Source organism: Haliotis rufescens, unplaced genomic scaffold, assembly GCF_023055435.1.
Source record: "Haliotis rufescens isolate VD_foot unplaced genomic scaffold, xgHalRufe1.0.p SCAF_82, whole genome shotgun sequence".
Taxonomy (NCBI): Eukaryota; Metazoa; Mollusca; class Gastropoda; order Lepetellida; family Haliotidae; genus Haliotis; species Haliotis rufescens.
Window position 1 is genome coordinate 1,031,438 of NW_025964375.1, and position 13,923 is coordinate 1,045,360.

A 13,923-nucleotide genomic window follows, 5' to 3' on the forward strand; every position below is an offset into this window, starting at 1 on the left:
AGGAAACACTACCTTGATATTTATTACTCTAACAACTTGTCATACAAGATGCTTAATTCAACATGCTAGATATTAGTTCTATTCATCAGACATTTTTAAGTTAAATCCTGAATTTCACAAGACGCACGATTTGCGACGTTGTTGTTTTTTTAACAAAAGAAGGTAACTGTCCTAGTGTGAACAACCAAATTTGTGGAAATAAATTTTAACCATACGGTTACATGGATGATCAAACTATTCATGAATGTGGGGAATCATCGAGTTTTTAAGAGATGAATTGTAATTCATGATCACCTATTCATATTTTTCATACGAGTGGCACCATGCATGGAACCCATAATCCATTGGCATTGTTCTGAAGTGTCTGTTCTGAACTCACTTGCACATAACCCCTCTCGTCGCGTCCTCCATCGTCCATCGAACACTCATGCAAGTCGGCACTTTCAGCAAAAAATAGAAGGCTTTGTCTTTAAGATCCTCCGGTTCGAACACCATGGATTCTCCCTGTAGCGGGACCCCAGCTTTGTCGCAGGGCAGGAGCTGCACGTGCACCACAGCTTCTTCCTTCCCGTGGTAGTTGTGTAGTGTGAAGTGTTCGTCTATCTCGTCACTGTAGGCCAACATCTTCAGCCACACGTGGCAACTGCAGTATCATAAGCCATGACATTAGCAGTCTATCCAACAGGATACACATATCTGACTAACCCCTTGAGCTCACTGGCCATAGTGGTGGAAGAGGTATAAAAACTAAGTTAGTGAATGGGTTTAGTTTTAGCAATATATTGGCCATATCACAGAGGGATGGGGGCACCAAATATGAACTGATCACGTTGTGAGTGAGTATGGTGTTACGCCGCTTTAGCATTATTCCAGCAATACCGCGGCTTCACACAAGGTACCCATGTGGGGAATCGAACCTGTGTCTTCAGTGTGACGAACGCTTTATCACTTATACAATATCCGACTGTCCCCGAATAGGTTGTTTGTTTGTTTATTGTTTAACACGGCCTCAGCAATATTCCATCTATATGATGGTCTGTAAATAAACCAGTCTGGACCAGACAATCCAGTGATTGATAACATGAGCACCGATCCACGCAATTGGGATAGATGACAGGCATCAACCAAGTCAGCGAGCCTGACCACCCGATCCCGTTAGTCGCCCTTACGACAAGCATGAGTTGCTGAAGACCTATTTTACCCCGGATCTCAACGGGGCCCCGAATAGGCGACAGAACTGCAACAGGGGAATAAATGATTGGATATAATGGTTTGAAGGCTATTTTCTCTATCGTCCTTGCGAAGCAGTGTCAGTACAGGTTTTGTCTTTCATGAATTGGTTAGGGAGCAACCATTTGATTAACAATGAGGACTGACGGGATTTAGGTTTGCGGTTAGCATTTCTTTTAAATTATTTTTTTCGAACACGAACAGGTGTTTTTTCTACAATGCGAGGCGTATGTAATTTGTTGAAATCATCCTGATACCTTTCCTGAAAATGAAGTGGTTGCTTCCTTCCATCGTTGAGACATCTATTCGCTGAAGTAAAACCGAATGGGTGTTGCAGCTTACCTTCCCAGAAAGATGGGTTCGACTGGGTCCCAGAAAGGATCCTGATCCTCAGAGACTGTCACTTCACCCTGTTCCATAAACTGCGTGTACAGACCATTCATGATGAGCTTCCGGTGGAGAAACTTGCTTTTTGACCAGATCCAAACCTAGTTTAATAAGAGAAATTATTTCTCCACATATATGCGAGTGTTGTTCCTCGCAGAGTTTTTGCATGTAAAGACAATGGGATGAGAACTGTACAATTGTATTAATAAGAGGAATCTAGCAGATCTTCTGTATGACAAACGAAAGCTTCAACGACTAGACTGTCCATTGCCCCGATTGGTATTAAGTCACCAATATACCAGCTACGTAAGGCGGCCTTCTAGTAATTGAAAGGACTGGACAGTACGATGATCAAAAACGTTGCAACAATTTGTCACACGATCAACAAAGTAAAACATTTTAACACTCAAATCGTTATACAACAACAAACAAAGGATAACATATTGGGAGTGGGGAACACATATAGAAATTAACGTAATGTAATTAGTTCACAACACAAAAATCAGCTTTAACTGATGTAAGAGTCAACATGTCCCCTATAAGTCTTTATGTTAGGAGTACCCTATAGATATACTAGTATTTCGTTGGCTACTTACTTTCTTCGTCTGGACATTAGTAACTCGGACTATGATCTCCTTCTCCTTTGCCTTGGCCTTGGTGTCATGACTAGATTGGCTTTTTACTTCTGGCTCGAACTTTAATTTCTGATAAATGAAAGAAGGACAGAATAATTAACAATGTATGCCTTCCCGAAGATATACTGAATGAACATGCATTGTTCCTTCGATGTAAGGGTCCAGTCACACAGGCAAATCCTCATGGAATTTGGCTCACTTTGCACTAATGTTTGAATGTTTGTTTGTTGTTTAACGCTGCACTCAGCAATATTCCAGCTATATGACGGCGGTCTGTAGTGAGTGAGTGAGTGAGTATGGTTTTACGCCGCTTTTAGCAATATTCCAGCAATATCACGGCGGGGGACACCAGAAATGGGCTTCACACATTGTACCAATGTCGGGAATCGAACCCGGGTCTTCGGCGTGGCGAGCGAACGCTTTAACCACTAGGCTACCCGACCGCCCCGACGGCGGTCTGTAAATGATCGAGTCTGGACCAGACAATCCAGTGATTAACATCATGAACATCGATCCACGCAATTGGGATCGATGACATGCATCAACCAAGTCAGCGAGCCTGACCACGTTAGTTAGTCGCCTTTTACGACAAGCATAGTCGCCTCTTACGGCAGGCATGGGTTGCTGAAGACCTATTCTACCCCGGATCTTCACGGGTCTCCAGAGGCAAGGGAGTTAACTGACTGTAAAAGTACTTTTAGAGTAAGTCAACTCCCTTGCCCCGGGAAGATGACAATACGCCAAATGAATCAACACTGTGAACATTGAACATGACGTAAGTACATATACCAACCTTATTCAGCTCTTCGCTAATGGCGTTTGCTTCTGCTATAGCCGGCATCAGATCAACATATTCTTGGTATACTACAGTGGTCACGTGATCCTCCTCTGTGTCGAAGTCACGTGGCGTGTGTAATTCAACCGCAATACCTTCATGTTCGGCTAATTCCGTCATGAAGTAGTCAAAGCTGTACTTCTTCACTTGGTCCAAGTCTGATCTATTCTCTTGAAAGCCGATATACAGGAACAGGCTACTTGACCCCAGTTTAACTCTGTCCTGAAGACAAAACATATATATGTTAAGATCATAGTTTGTCCAGACAACACGCATCTCCTTCTGTGCTAATGCAATTCTGGAGATTCCAGAGTAGAAGGCCCCGAATAACTGCTACTTGTGTTTAGAGTCAACTAAATAGGATTGTGTTGACAGGTCCTGTGACTTGGCTGATTGGTGTCATCGTCCCCTGACGGCGTGGATCATTGCCCATACTTTCAGTCACTGGTTTTCCTGGTCCAGACTTAATTATTTAAAGGCCGCCGTGAACTTTGTCTTTATGCCATTGTTTACTGTTTAACGCTACACTCAGCAATATTCCAGCTATATGACGGCGTTCTGTAAATAATCGAGTCTGGACCAGACAATACAGTGATTGACATCATGAGCATCGATCCACGCAATCGGGATGCGATGACATGCATCAACTAAGTCAGCGAGCCAGACCACCCGATTAGTCACCTTTTACGACAAGCATGGGTTGCTGGAGACCTATTCTACCCCGGATCTTCACGGGTCCGCCGTGAAATGGCTGTGGGCTACGGGGCTACACAACTGTTTGAACATGCTTTCACACTGTTAATGCAATTGCATATCACAAATGTTTCATTGAAGGAAAGCGTTGGAATAGGCATTATAGAAAGGAATGAAAAGTGGTTGTCCCATAATCACCATGTGATGTAGTTCTTGTTTTTGTTTGACCTTTGACCCGTTGATGATAACTTGTGCATGGGCAACACATGGTCTAACCCACACGGACCCGCCGTCATTCTCAACGATCGCGTGACGTTTCTGGATTCTGTGTATAAAAACAACAATCATGAAAAGATGACAAATGAAAATTTGATTTTATGTTAGTTACCTTCACAGAATGAGCAACGCCATCTACAAATTAGCTAAAAGGGGCACTAGGCTTGGATCAATCGGCAGCCCTGGCCAATTTGATTCAAGTCATTCAAAACCGACTTTGTCTGCTAGGGACATTTTAAAGATGGTAATGGTTACTTTAATTACAGGGAAACGGTGTCTCAGTTTCACGCAATGAAATTGCATTGGACCGGAACACATTAGGGCACAGTCAGTCCCTCTTTAATAGTCTCTCTTGACTAATTTACTGTTCAACGGAACCATCATTAAAATCAACTGTGAAAGAGATCCATTCACTATCCCGTTCAACATGCTAACAGTGTTTTAGGCACTATAGATGTCCAGTTTCATTTGCAACTAAGGGACCGACCATATAATTATTCTGTGGGAATATATTTAAAAAAATATAATTAAGAGCCTTTAGATTTATTAAGCAGTTTGCAAAAACAATTGTTTCCAAATGTCAGAAGCAAAATCTTTTTTCAAGCATTTGGGGAACAATTGGTTTTTTTAAGACAAAATCCCAGGAACCTCACATTTGAATAAGTGTCACGGTCTTAATAGCGATCATAACAATGTAGGTATTACCCAAGTCCTTTCAGTGCTATATTGATCTCGGGGTCTCCGGATTTACCAATTGTCATCGAGCCTGAAAAACAAATACATTTCAAATGAAAAATAGAAATATATATTTAAATATAAAGTCACGCATATGACATTGAAAACATAAGTCAACAACAAATGGTATTTATTAAAGCACATTCTTTACAAAAACACTGGGTAAAAGAAAGTATGCACATGAAAATTGGATTTGACCGAAAATTACAACGTTATCAAAACGTTACTAGGCTGAAAACAGTTGCCGAACCACAATTATTATACCCGTATGAAATACGTCACCGTCGAATAACCTGTTCTTGTTTGGTTAATTTCTAGCCACTATCACACATGGGTGTATACTTTCTTTTGCCCGGCAGCTTAAATGTGTCACAATGTTGCAATGGGCGTCATCAAATCAGACATACACTGGGTACGCCTACATACCATCTTCGTTAGATCTAGGTGTCATCGAAATGAGCATGGATCTCTTCTGTGTAAGAAGGGCAAGGTTAGAATTAGCCACTGACCTTCAACCAGTGCGTGTTTCACCACGCCCGTCAGCTGAGGGTCTTCATTCACGTTCATGAGATAGGGATTTATTTCCCACTCATTGCGGTCAGTCCTCAGGAATTCCTTTTCCCAGTCTCGTCTGAAAACAACCATGTACCGTCATAACATGCCTGTTAGATCTGAAGTATATAAAATAGTTGACTATCACGACATATGCTACTCAATAGAACCCCCTATCCTTTCATATGGCTGTAGTTAATCTGTCATGACATGTCATATGGAAAATTCGGGTGTTCTTATTATATTATATTAACTTGTAATAGCGAGGTTTGTTGTGCACTAACCTGGCTGCCTCCAGTCTGTGATCCCATGACTGCTGCATTTCCGACATCTTCCGCTGATTCTCCTGCAGCTGCTGTTCCAGGAGGTTCGTGTCCGCTACAACAGTGAGTGAGTGAGTTGGGTTTAACGCTGTGTTTAACAGTATTCCAGTTATATCGCGGCGTGTGTTTGATGTGGGAGGAAAGCCCGAAATGATGCAGGTCTCAGACGTTTACAACTTCGGTGAAACCCACGAGCACGGGCATGGTGCTGACAAACCTAGATATATAATCGGGGCGAAACGGGATTGGAACCCACAATCATAGGTTTCTGGCGTGCACAAGGGACGCAACTCTGTACAGCGAATCGAGGCGCTTCAGACGACTGGGCCACCCGCGCCCCCGGGCTCCAACAGATCACAGCTATCCACTGACCACACTACCCCTACACCCAGTGCACGTCCAGACGCAGCTGCTGACCACACTATCCCGACACCCAGTGCACGTACTGACGCAGCTACTGACCACACTATCACTACACCCAGTGCACATACTGACGCAGCTACTGACCATACTACCACTACACCCTGTGCACGTACAGACGCAGCTACTGACCACACTACCACTACAACCAGTGCACGTACAGGCGCAGCTACTGACCACACTATCACCACACCCAGTGCACGTACAGACGCAGCCACTGACCACACTACCCCGACAACCAGTGCACGTACAGACGCAGCTACTGACCACACTACCCCGACAACCAGTGCACGTACAGACGCAGCTACTGACCACACTACCCCGACAACCAGTGCACGTACAGACGCAGCCACTGACCACACTACCCCGACAACCAGTGCACGTACAGACGCAGCTACTGACCACACTACCACTACAACCAGTGCACGTACAGACGCAGCTACTGACCACACTACCACTACAACCAGTGCACGTACAGACGCAGCTACTGACCACACTATCACTACACCCAGTGCACGTACAGACGCAGCTACTGACCACACTACCCCTACACCCAGTGCACGTACAGAGGCAGCTACTGACCACACTACCCCGACAACCAGTGCACGTACAGACGCAGCCACTGACCACACTACCCCGACAACCAGTGCACGTACAGACGCAGCCACTGACCACACTACCCCGACACCCAGTGCACGTACAGACACAGCTACTGACCACACTACCACTACAACCAGTGCACGTACAGACGCAGCTACTGACCAAACTACCACTACAACCAGTGCACGTACAGACGCAGCTACTGACCACACTATCACTACCCCCAGTGCACGTACAGACGCAGCCACTGACCACACTACCCCGACAACCAGTGCACGTACAGACGCAGGTACTGACCACACTATCACTACACCCTGTGCACGTACAGACGCAGCTACTGACCACACTACCACTACACCCAGTGCACGTACAGACGCAGCTACTGACCACACTACCCCTACACCCAGTGCACGTACAGACGCAGCCACTGACCACACTATCACTACACCCAGTGCACGTACAGACGCAGCCGTGGACCACACTATCCAGACACCCAGTGCACGTACAGACGCAGTTACTGACCACACTACCCCTACACCCAGTGCACGTACAGACGCAGCCGCGGACCACACTATCCAGACACCCAGTGCACGTACAGACGCAGCTACTGACCACACTACCACTACAACCAGTGCACTTACAGACGCAGCTACTGACCACACTATCACCACACCCAGTGCACGTACAGACGCAGCTACTGACCACACTATCACCACACCCAGTGCACGTACAGAGGCAGCTACTGACCACACTACCACTACAACCAGTGCACGTACAGACGCAGCTACTGACCACACTACCACTACAACCAGTGCACGTACAGACGCAGCTACTGACCACACTATCACTACACCCAGTGCACGTACAGACGCAGCTACTGACCACACTACCACTACACCCAGTGCACGTACAGAGGCAGCTACTGACCACACTACCCCGACAACCAGTGCACGTACAGAGGCAGCCACTGACCACACTACCCCGACAACCAGTGCACGTACAGACGCAGCTACTGACCACACTACCACTACAACCAGTGCACGTACAGACGCAGCTACTGACCACACTACCACTACAACCAGTGTACGTACAGACGCAGCTACTGACCACACTATCACTACACCCAGTGCACGTACAGACGCAGCTACTGACCACACTACCCCGACAACCAGTGCACGTACAGACGCAGTTACTGACCACACTATCACTACACCCAGTGCACGTACAGAGGCAGCCATTGACCACACTACCCCTACACCCAGTGCACGTCCAGACGCAGCTATTGACCACACTACCACTACACCAAGTGCACGTACAGACGCAGCTACTGACCACACTACCACTACAACCAGTGCACGTACAGACGCAGCTACTGACCACACTATCACTACACCCAGTGCACGTACAGACGCAGCCACTGACCACACTACCCCGACAACCAGTGCACGTACAGACGCAGTTACTGACCACACTATCACTACACCCTGTGCACGTACAGACGCAGCTACTGACCACACTACCACTACACCCAGTGCACGTACAGACGCAGCTACTGACCACACTACCCCTACCCCCAGTGCACGTACAGACGCAGCCACTGACCACACTATCACTACACCCAGTGCACGTACAGACGCAGCCGCGGACCACACTTTCCAGACACCCAGTGCACGTACAGACGCAGTTATTGACCACACTACCCCTACACCCAGTGCACGTACAGACGCAGCTACTGACCACACTACCCCGACAACCAGTGCACGTACAGACGCAGCCGCGGACCACACTATCCAGACACCCAGTGTACGTACAGACGCAGCTACTGACCACACTATCCAGACACCCAGTGCACGTACAGACGCAGCCGCGGACCACACTATCCAGACACCCAGTGCACGCACAGACGCAGCTACTGGCCACACTATCACTACACCCAGTGCACGTACAGCCGCAGCTACTGACCACACTACCACTACACCCAGTGCACATACAGCCGCAGCCACTGACCACACTACCCCTACACCCAGTGCACATACAGCCGCAGCTACTGACCACACTACCACTACACCCAGTGCACGTACAGCCGCAGCTACTGACCACACTACCACTACACCCAGTGCACATACAGCCGCAGCTACTGACCACACTACCACTACACCCAGTGCACGTACAGCCGCAGCCACTGACCACACTACCACTACATTCATTACATGCATTGGTGCAGAACACCGACAGACACTGATCACACACTGTACCTACACCCAGTACATTGGGCAGACACAAAATCCATAGTTCGTTGTTTACTACAACCTCGTGGATGCACAACAAAAGAACTGGGACTTGGATCTGCATGCTGCTCATATATTAGTAACACAGCGAGCGTTTTTCGTTGTGTTTATATATAATGGTAGAGAATAGGCTTTACATTCTGACCTAAACTACATATTTCCAGCACCAATTTTGACACCTCACTGAAACGTATTAAGTTCTTAGCATTAACTTTATTACATTATACTGTTATTATATAACATTACGCTATTTTGCCTTTTACGTCTAATGGAATGTGTTTCGTGATATTCGGGTTATAGACAGGTTATTCTCTGGCGTTGTCGTGTTATATTCAGTTATATCACGTTACGTTAGCTCAATGTGAGATGAATAGAATACTCAGAGTGACCTTTACCACTTTGGCGAAAGTTGGAGCTGACAAACCCAGGATCAGAGATTATCAGCGGAATAAAGCACGGCCAATTCTGCACAACCTCCTCAGCGTTAGAAATTGGCACTAGTCCTGTAGTCCTCTCCAAACTACCCAATAGTTGAGGTATCATAAGGATTAGTAGAAATTTGGCAATTTGGGTGTGTGTGTGTTGCAAAATGTTATCATTATATGGACAAGTGGACTAAAACGTTAGTGTCTACCGCTGGAGTCCTTATAGTGAGGAAATGATATTGGTAACTGTACCACCATATGTATGTACTCTATCAAACGTATTAAATACCTCCAGGTTTAGCCCCCTTGCCCCCCAACAAGGCCATAAGCTTGGCGTTCTCTTCTTTCAGTTCACGTATGAGGCGGTCGGTGGGACTCTCGTTGACAACAGCTTTGTTCTGGATCTTCTTGGCTCTATTAAATTAGTAATGATAAAAAAAGAGATTGTAAGAACTAAATGTGTTATCAATATTGTGTGCGTTTATACAAAACTTATTCTCATCCTCAAGTAGTTAATTGACTTGTGGTGCAGCTATGTTATTGCCTTAGGCGCAAACAAAATTCGCTGGAACAAAACGTATTTTGGATTCAGAGTCACGTATCATACTATAGTGTCTCACCTATCTGCATATCGAAGTGTGGACAAGGTTTCGTCATAGTTGATATCCGCTGGACTGAGTGCAGCGATCTGAAAGTGAAACCAGAATTAAGCAGCTAGCCTCGCGTGTTTGTCAACCACTCACACCTTCAGGCAACTATATGCATAATGAATGGGAGAAGCGAGAACGAACACACAAACCAGCGTGCACACACACACACACACACACACACACACACACACACACACACACACACTTCATCAGCGCGGAACCTATGTCATTCGTATAAGATGACGACTGAAAATGTGGGGAAAAGAATTTTAGTCATGTTTATAGTTTTACTTCTTGAGACGTTTAGCGCTTGAACTATTTGTTGAATACAGTCAGAACGTTTACTGATTATATAGTCAAGTAGAGCATGTGTGTTAAGTTGACAAAGTTAAAATGTATATGAACGTGCAGACGGATTTGACTTAATCAGCCATATCTCACACGTGGTGTGTTCTGTTCAATGAATTACACTGACTATTTCAACAATATATAGTGAATGTTGTTTGATAGGCATTACTTAGAAGTTGACGGATGACAAGGTAGACACAATTCTATGGATAACAACTTTTTTAATACTGTGAAAAAAGCGACGTTTCGGTAAAGATCCTTATACCGTTGTTGCTTGACAACGGTATAAGGATCTATACCGAAACGTCGCTTTTCACAGTATTAAAAAAGTTGTTATCCATAAAATTGTGTCTATAGTGAATGTTCTTAAACATAAATAGCCTCATTTGGGTTTTATTCATAACAGGACACACAGACACCTGAGACAACATCCGTGGTCTACTGGATATAATATTATACTTATTTATCAAATGTACGTGAAGCTTTTATTCGATGTTGTAATTGTATCGCATGGCCATGTTTGGAATCGAACATCTGTCTCAATGACGAGACAGCCTCTATGGTCTAGTGGAGAGAGAATCTGCTCGGAGAGCGGAAGGCGGTTGGTTTGATGCCCGGCTTTGTCATACCCATAGACATTTAAAGATGCTACTTGTTGTTACTCTGCCTGGCGCTTAGCATTGTGCCAATAAAACAGGTAATGATTGGCTCGGAGTCAATATACTGTGTCTGAGTACGATCTTCATGTTAAACTGTATGATATGTCATTGGGCTAGCTCTGTAAACCGGCATTAATCCGGACTAGTACACACACCTGTGACGGACGCACGCAAGTACGTACGCACACACATTCATGTACGACTCTATACATATACAAAAATCTTGAACGCGACGTTAAATCCTATTTCATCTCACCCCACGTTTAAAAGACAGGCACCTTAACAGACGTTTGTCCATGTATACTGACCATAATCGTCCTGCTGTTACCCCCGAGCGCCGACTGCAGCAACTTGGTCAGGACGGAATCTCTGTAGGGGACCATGACTTTCTTCTTGCCCATGGCCTGGTCAGCGAGGGCACTGCAAGGAACAATCGTAGGTAATATATACTTTAAACATTCTGCAGGAGGGACATTATACTTCTAAAGATATAAGATAAACTATACTTTACCTTTAAACATTATAGAATCTTCAATAGATGTAAGGATGGTTGGTTGGTTGGTTTGTTGTTTAACGCCGCACTCAGCAATATTCCAGCTATATGACGGCGGTCTGTAAATAATCGAGTCTGGACCAGGCAATCCAGTGATTAATATCATGAGCATCAATCCACGCAATTGGGATTGATGACATGCATCAACCAAGTCAGCGAGCCTGACCACCCCATCCCGTTAGTCGCCTTTTACAGCAAGCATAGTCACCTTTTACGGCAAGCATGGGTTGCTGAAGACCTATTCTACCCCGGAATCTTCACGGGTCTGTAAGGATGGTGTTAAATTAATATGATACTATGTTCAACATCCTGCTGATCATATCCCGTCTAGATATAGTCACAGTGATAAGTGTTTTTGTCAACCTGAGAAAACTATCATCAATCTGATACATTTATACAATAAGGTTTAAATTGCCATGAGGTGCATGGGCCACTTGAGTCATTAATGTTGCTGGAGGTCCCAATTGATCCGTCCTTGTGTCACATTCTACCACGGCATGATCGCAGTGTGTCCTGACGCTGGGTGTATAAGTAATAACCTACACTTTGGGGGAATCAGTAACATCTCTGTAGAAATGCTGCAATGCCCCTTTTCCTTAAATACATTACAGAATAAGTGATTAAATTGAGTCGGACTATATCGTGTGATGCTGAGGTAAGTTAAAAACATGTGTAGACGTAGAGTTGGTTAAGACGCTACATATCCTAAAGAATTGTAATTCAACGTCAACGTGACGTCAATACCATTAATGTTTGGAGCAAATCAGGCAGGATCTGTGATATTGATGTACTACTCAACAGAAGTCAAAGAACATAAGACTTTTCTTATGACTCTTGTTAATCTACCATGGCTACATATATATCAATGTACATGTTCCTGTCACACTTTCAGAAAAGCTAGCGAGACTAGAAAAGCTACTTCATCGCATAAACCTAGAGAAGATTTTTTTAGAAAGTGGGAAAGTTGGATGCCGCTTTAAGCAGAAGTAAAGCGACGTAATGTAGGTGGACATTGATCGAGACGTTCAAGTGTTCAACTCAAATTAGATTAACTGAGACAGTGACTTGACAAATGACCACTCAGGTGCACGGTGCAGCTGGAGAATGTACCTGATAACATTGCCAAGCGACGATAAGCTCTGGTTTATGGCTGAGCCTTCCTTCAGGCGATCACCCGTTGCCCCCGTGGAGTTGGCTCTCTCGCTGCCCGCCAGGTCTACAAGATTGATTTCACTGCTCTTTGTCGTACTTTGACCCATTGCATTTGGAAATACCTGCAGGGGGAATGTTAAATACACTCTATAGACCACGAGGTGGTTGATCTTAAAACAATCATGGTAACAGTTAAATGATTAAATGTAAAAACAGTCTACCTGTTTGTTTCTGTTTAAAGGTTCAGTAGAGCAGCTGATCTTTGACAAAGTGAAATTATGCAGCGCATAGGCGGATCAAGAACGGTCCAAACCCTCCTCCCCCCCCCCCCCCCCCCCGCCACACACACACACACACACACACACCTGTTTTTTTAAAAACCAAATGTAGTAGTATGTTGTAGGCAGTAACATTGACTGAGAGAAGATTTTGATATCTTGGACCCCTCCCTTTTAAAAAGGCTCGATTTGTCCTTATTGCGATACTTAAGTATAAATATGTCTACGCATCAGAATACTGAGTACACGGTATGTGTAGTGGTTGTGTTTATTGCCAGTGATACACAATGCTAGTGATTTCACGATTCTTTCACATCACTACTGTTAATCTGTCATGGCATGTGAGTGAGTGAGTATGGTTTTACGCCGCTTTTAGCAATATTCCAGCAATATCACGGCGGGGGACACCAGAAATGGACTTCACACATTGTACCCATGTCGGGAATCGAACCCGGATCTTCGGCGTGACGACATACGCTTTAACCGCTAGGCTACCCGACCGCCCTGTCATGGCATGTAAGAATCGGATGATGACCGACGCACTATAGTAATATGAAAGAATCGGGTGGCATGACAGATGTTCTATAGTAATATGAAAGAATTGGGTGGCATGACAGATGCACTATAGTAATATGAAAGAATTGGGTGGCAAGACATATGTACTATTGAATATGAAAGAATTGGGTGACATGACAGATGTACTATAGTAATATGTAAGAATTGGGTGGCATGACAGATGTAGTATAGTAATATGAAAGAATTGGGTGGCATGACAGATGTACTATAGTAATATGAAAGAATTGGGTGGCATGACAGATGTACTATAGTAATATGAAAGAATTGGGTGACATGACAGATGTACTATAGTAATATGAAAGAATTGG

At 44.7% G+C, this 13,923-nt stretch overlaps 1 protein-coding gene across 3 annotated transcripts in view; it reads right to left on the minus strand.

Annotated features, from left to right (window-relative positions):
- The window catches only part of LOC124144292 (kinesin-like protein KIF28P), a 39,596-nt gene that overhangs the window by 5,279 nt on the left and 20,394 nt on the right, over nucleotides 1–13,923 (minus strand). For all 3 annotated transcript variants that reach the window (XM_046513648.2, XM_046513640.2, XM_046513634.2), the window contains exons 6-17: nucleotides 12,720–12,883; nucleotides 11,365–11,476; nucleotides 10,020–10,087; nucleotides 9,689–9,813; nucleotides 5,628–5,721; nucleotides 5,301–5,422; nucleotides 4,762–4,822; nucleotides 3,979–4,105; nucleotides 3,046–3,309; nucleotides 2,214–2,321; nucleotides 1,573–1,718; nucleotides 380–643 (exon numbers count right to left, since the gene is read on the minus strand). In XM_046513648.2, coding sequence (XP_046369604.2) covers nucleotides 380–643; nucleotides 1,573–1,718; nucleotides 2,214–2,321; nucleotides 3,046–3,309; nucleotides 3,979–4,105; nucleotides 4,762–4,822; nucleotides 5,301–5,422; nucleotides 5,628–5,721; nucleotides 9,689–9,813; nucleotides 10,020–10,087; nucleotides 11,365–11,476; nucleotides 12,720–12,883 — 1,655 coding nt within the window. The remainder of the gene's footprint in view (nucleotides 1–379; nucleotides 644–1,572; nucleotides 1,719–2,213; nucleotides 2,322–3,045; nucleotides 3,310–3,978; nucleotides 4,106–4,761; nucleotides 4,823–5,300; nucleotides 5,423–5,627; nucleotides 5,722–9,688; nucleotides 9,814–10,019; nucleotides 10,088–11,364; nucleotides 11,477–12,719; nucleotides 12,884–13,923) is intronic.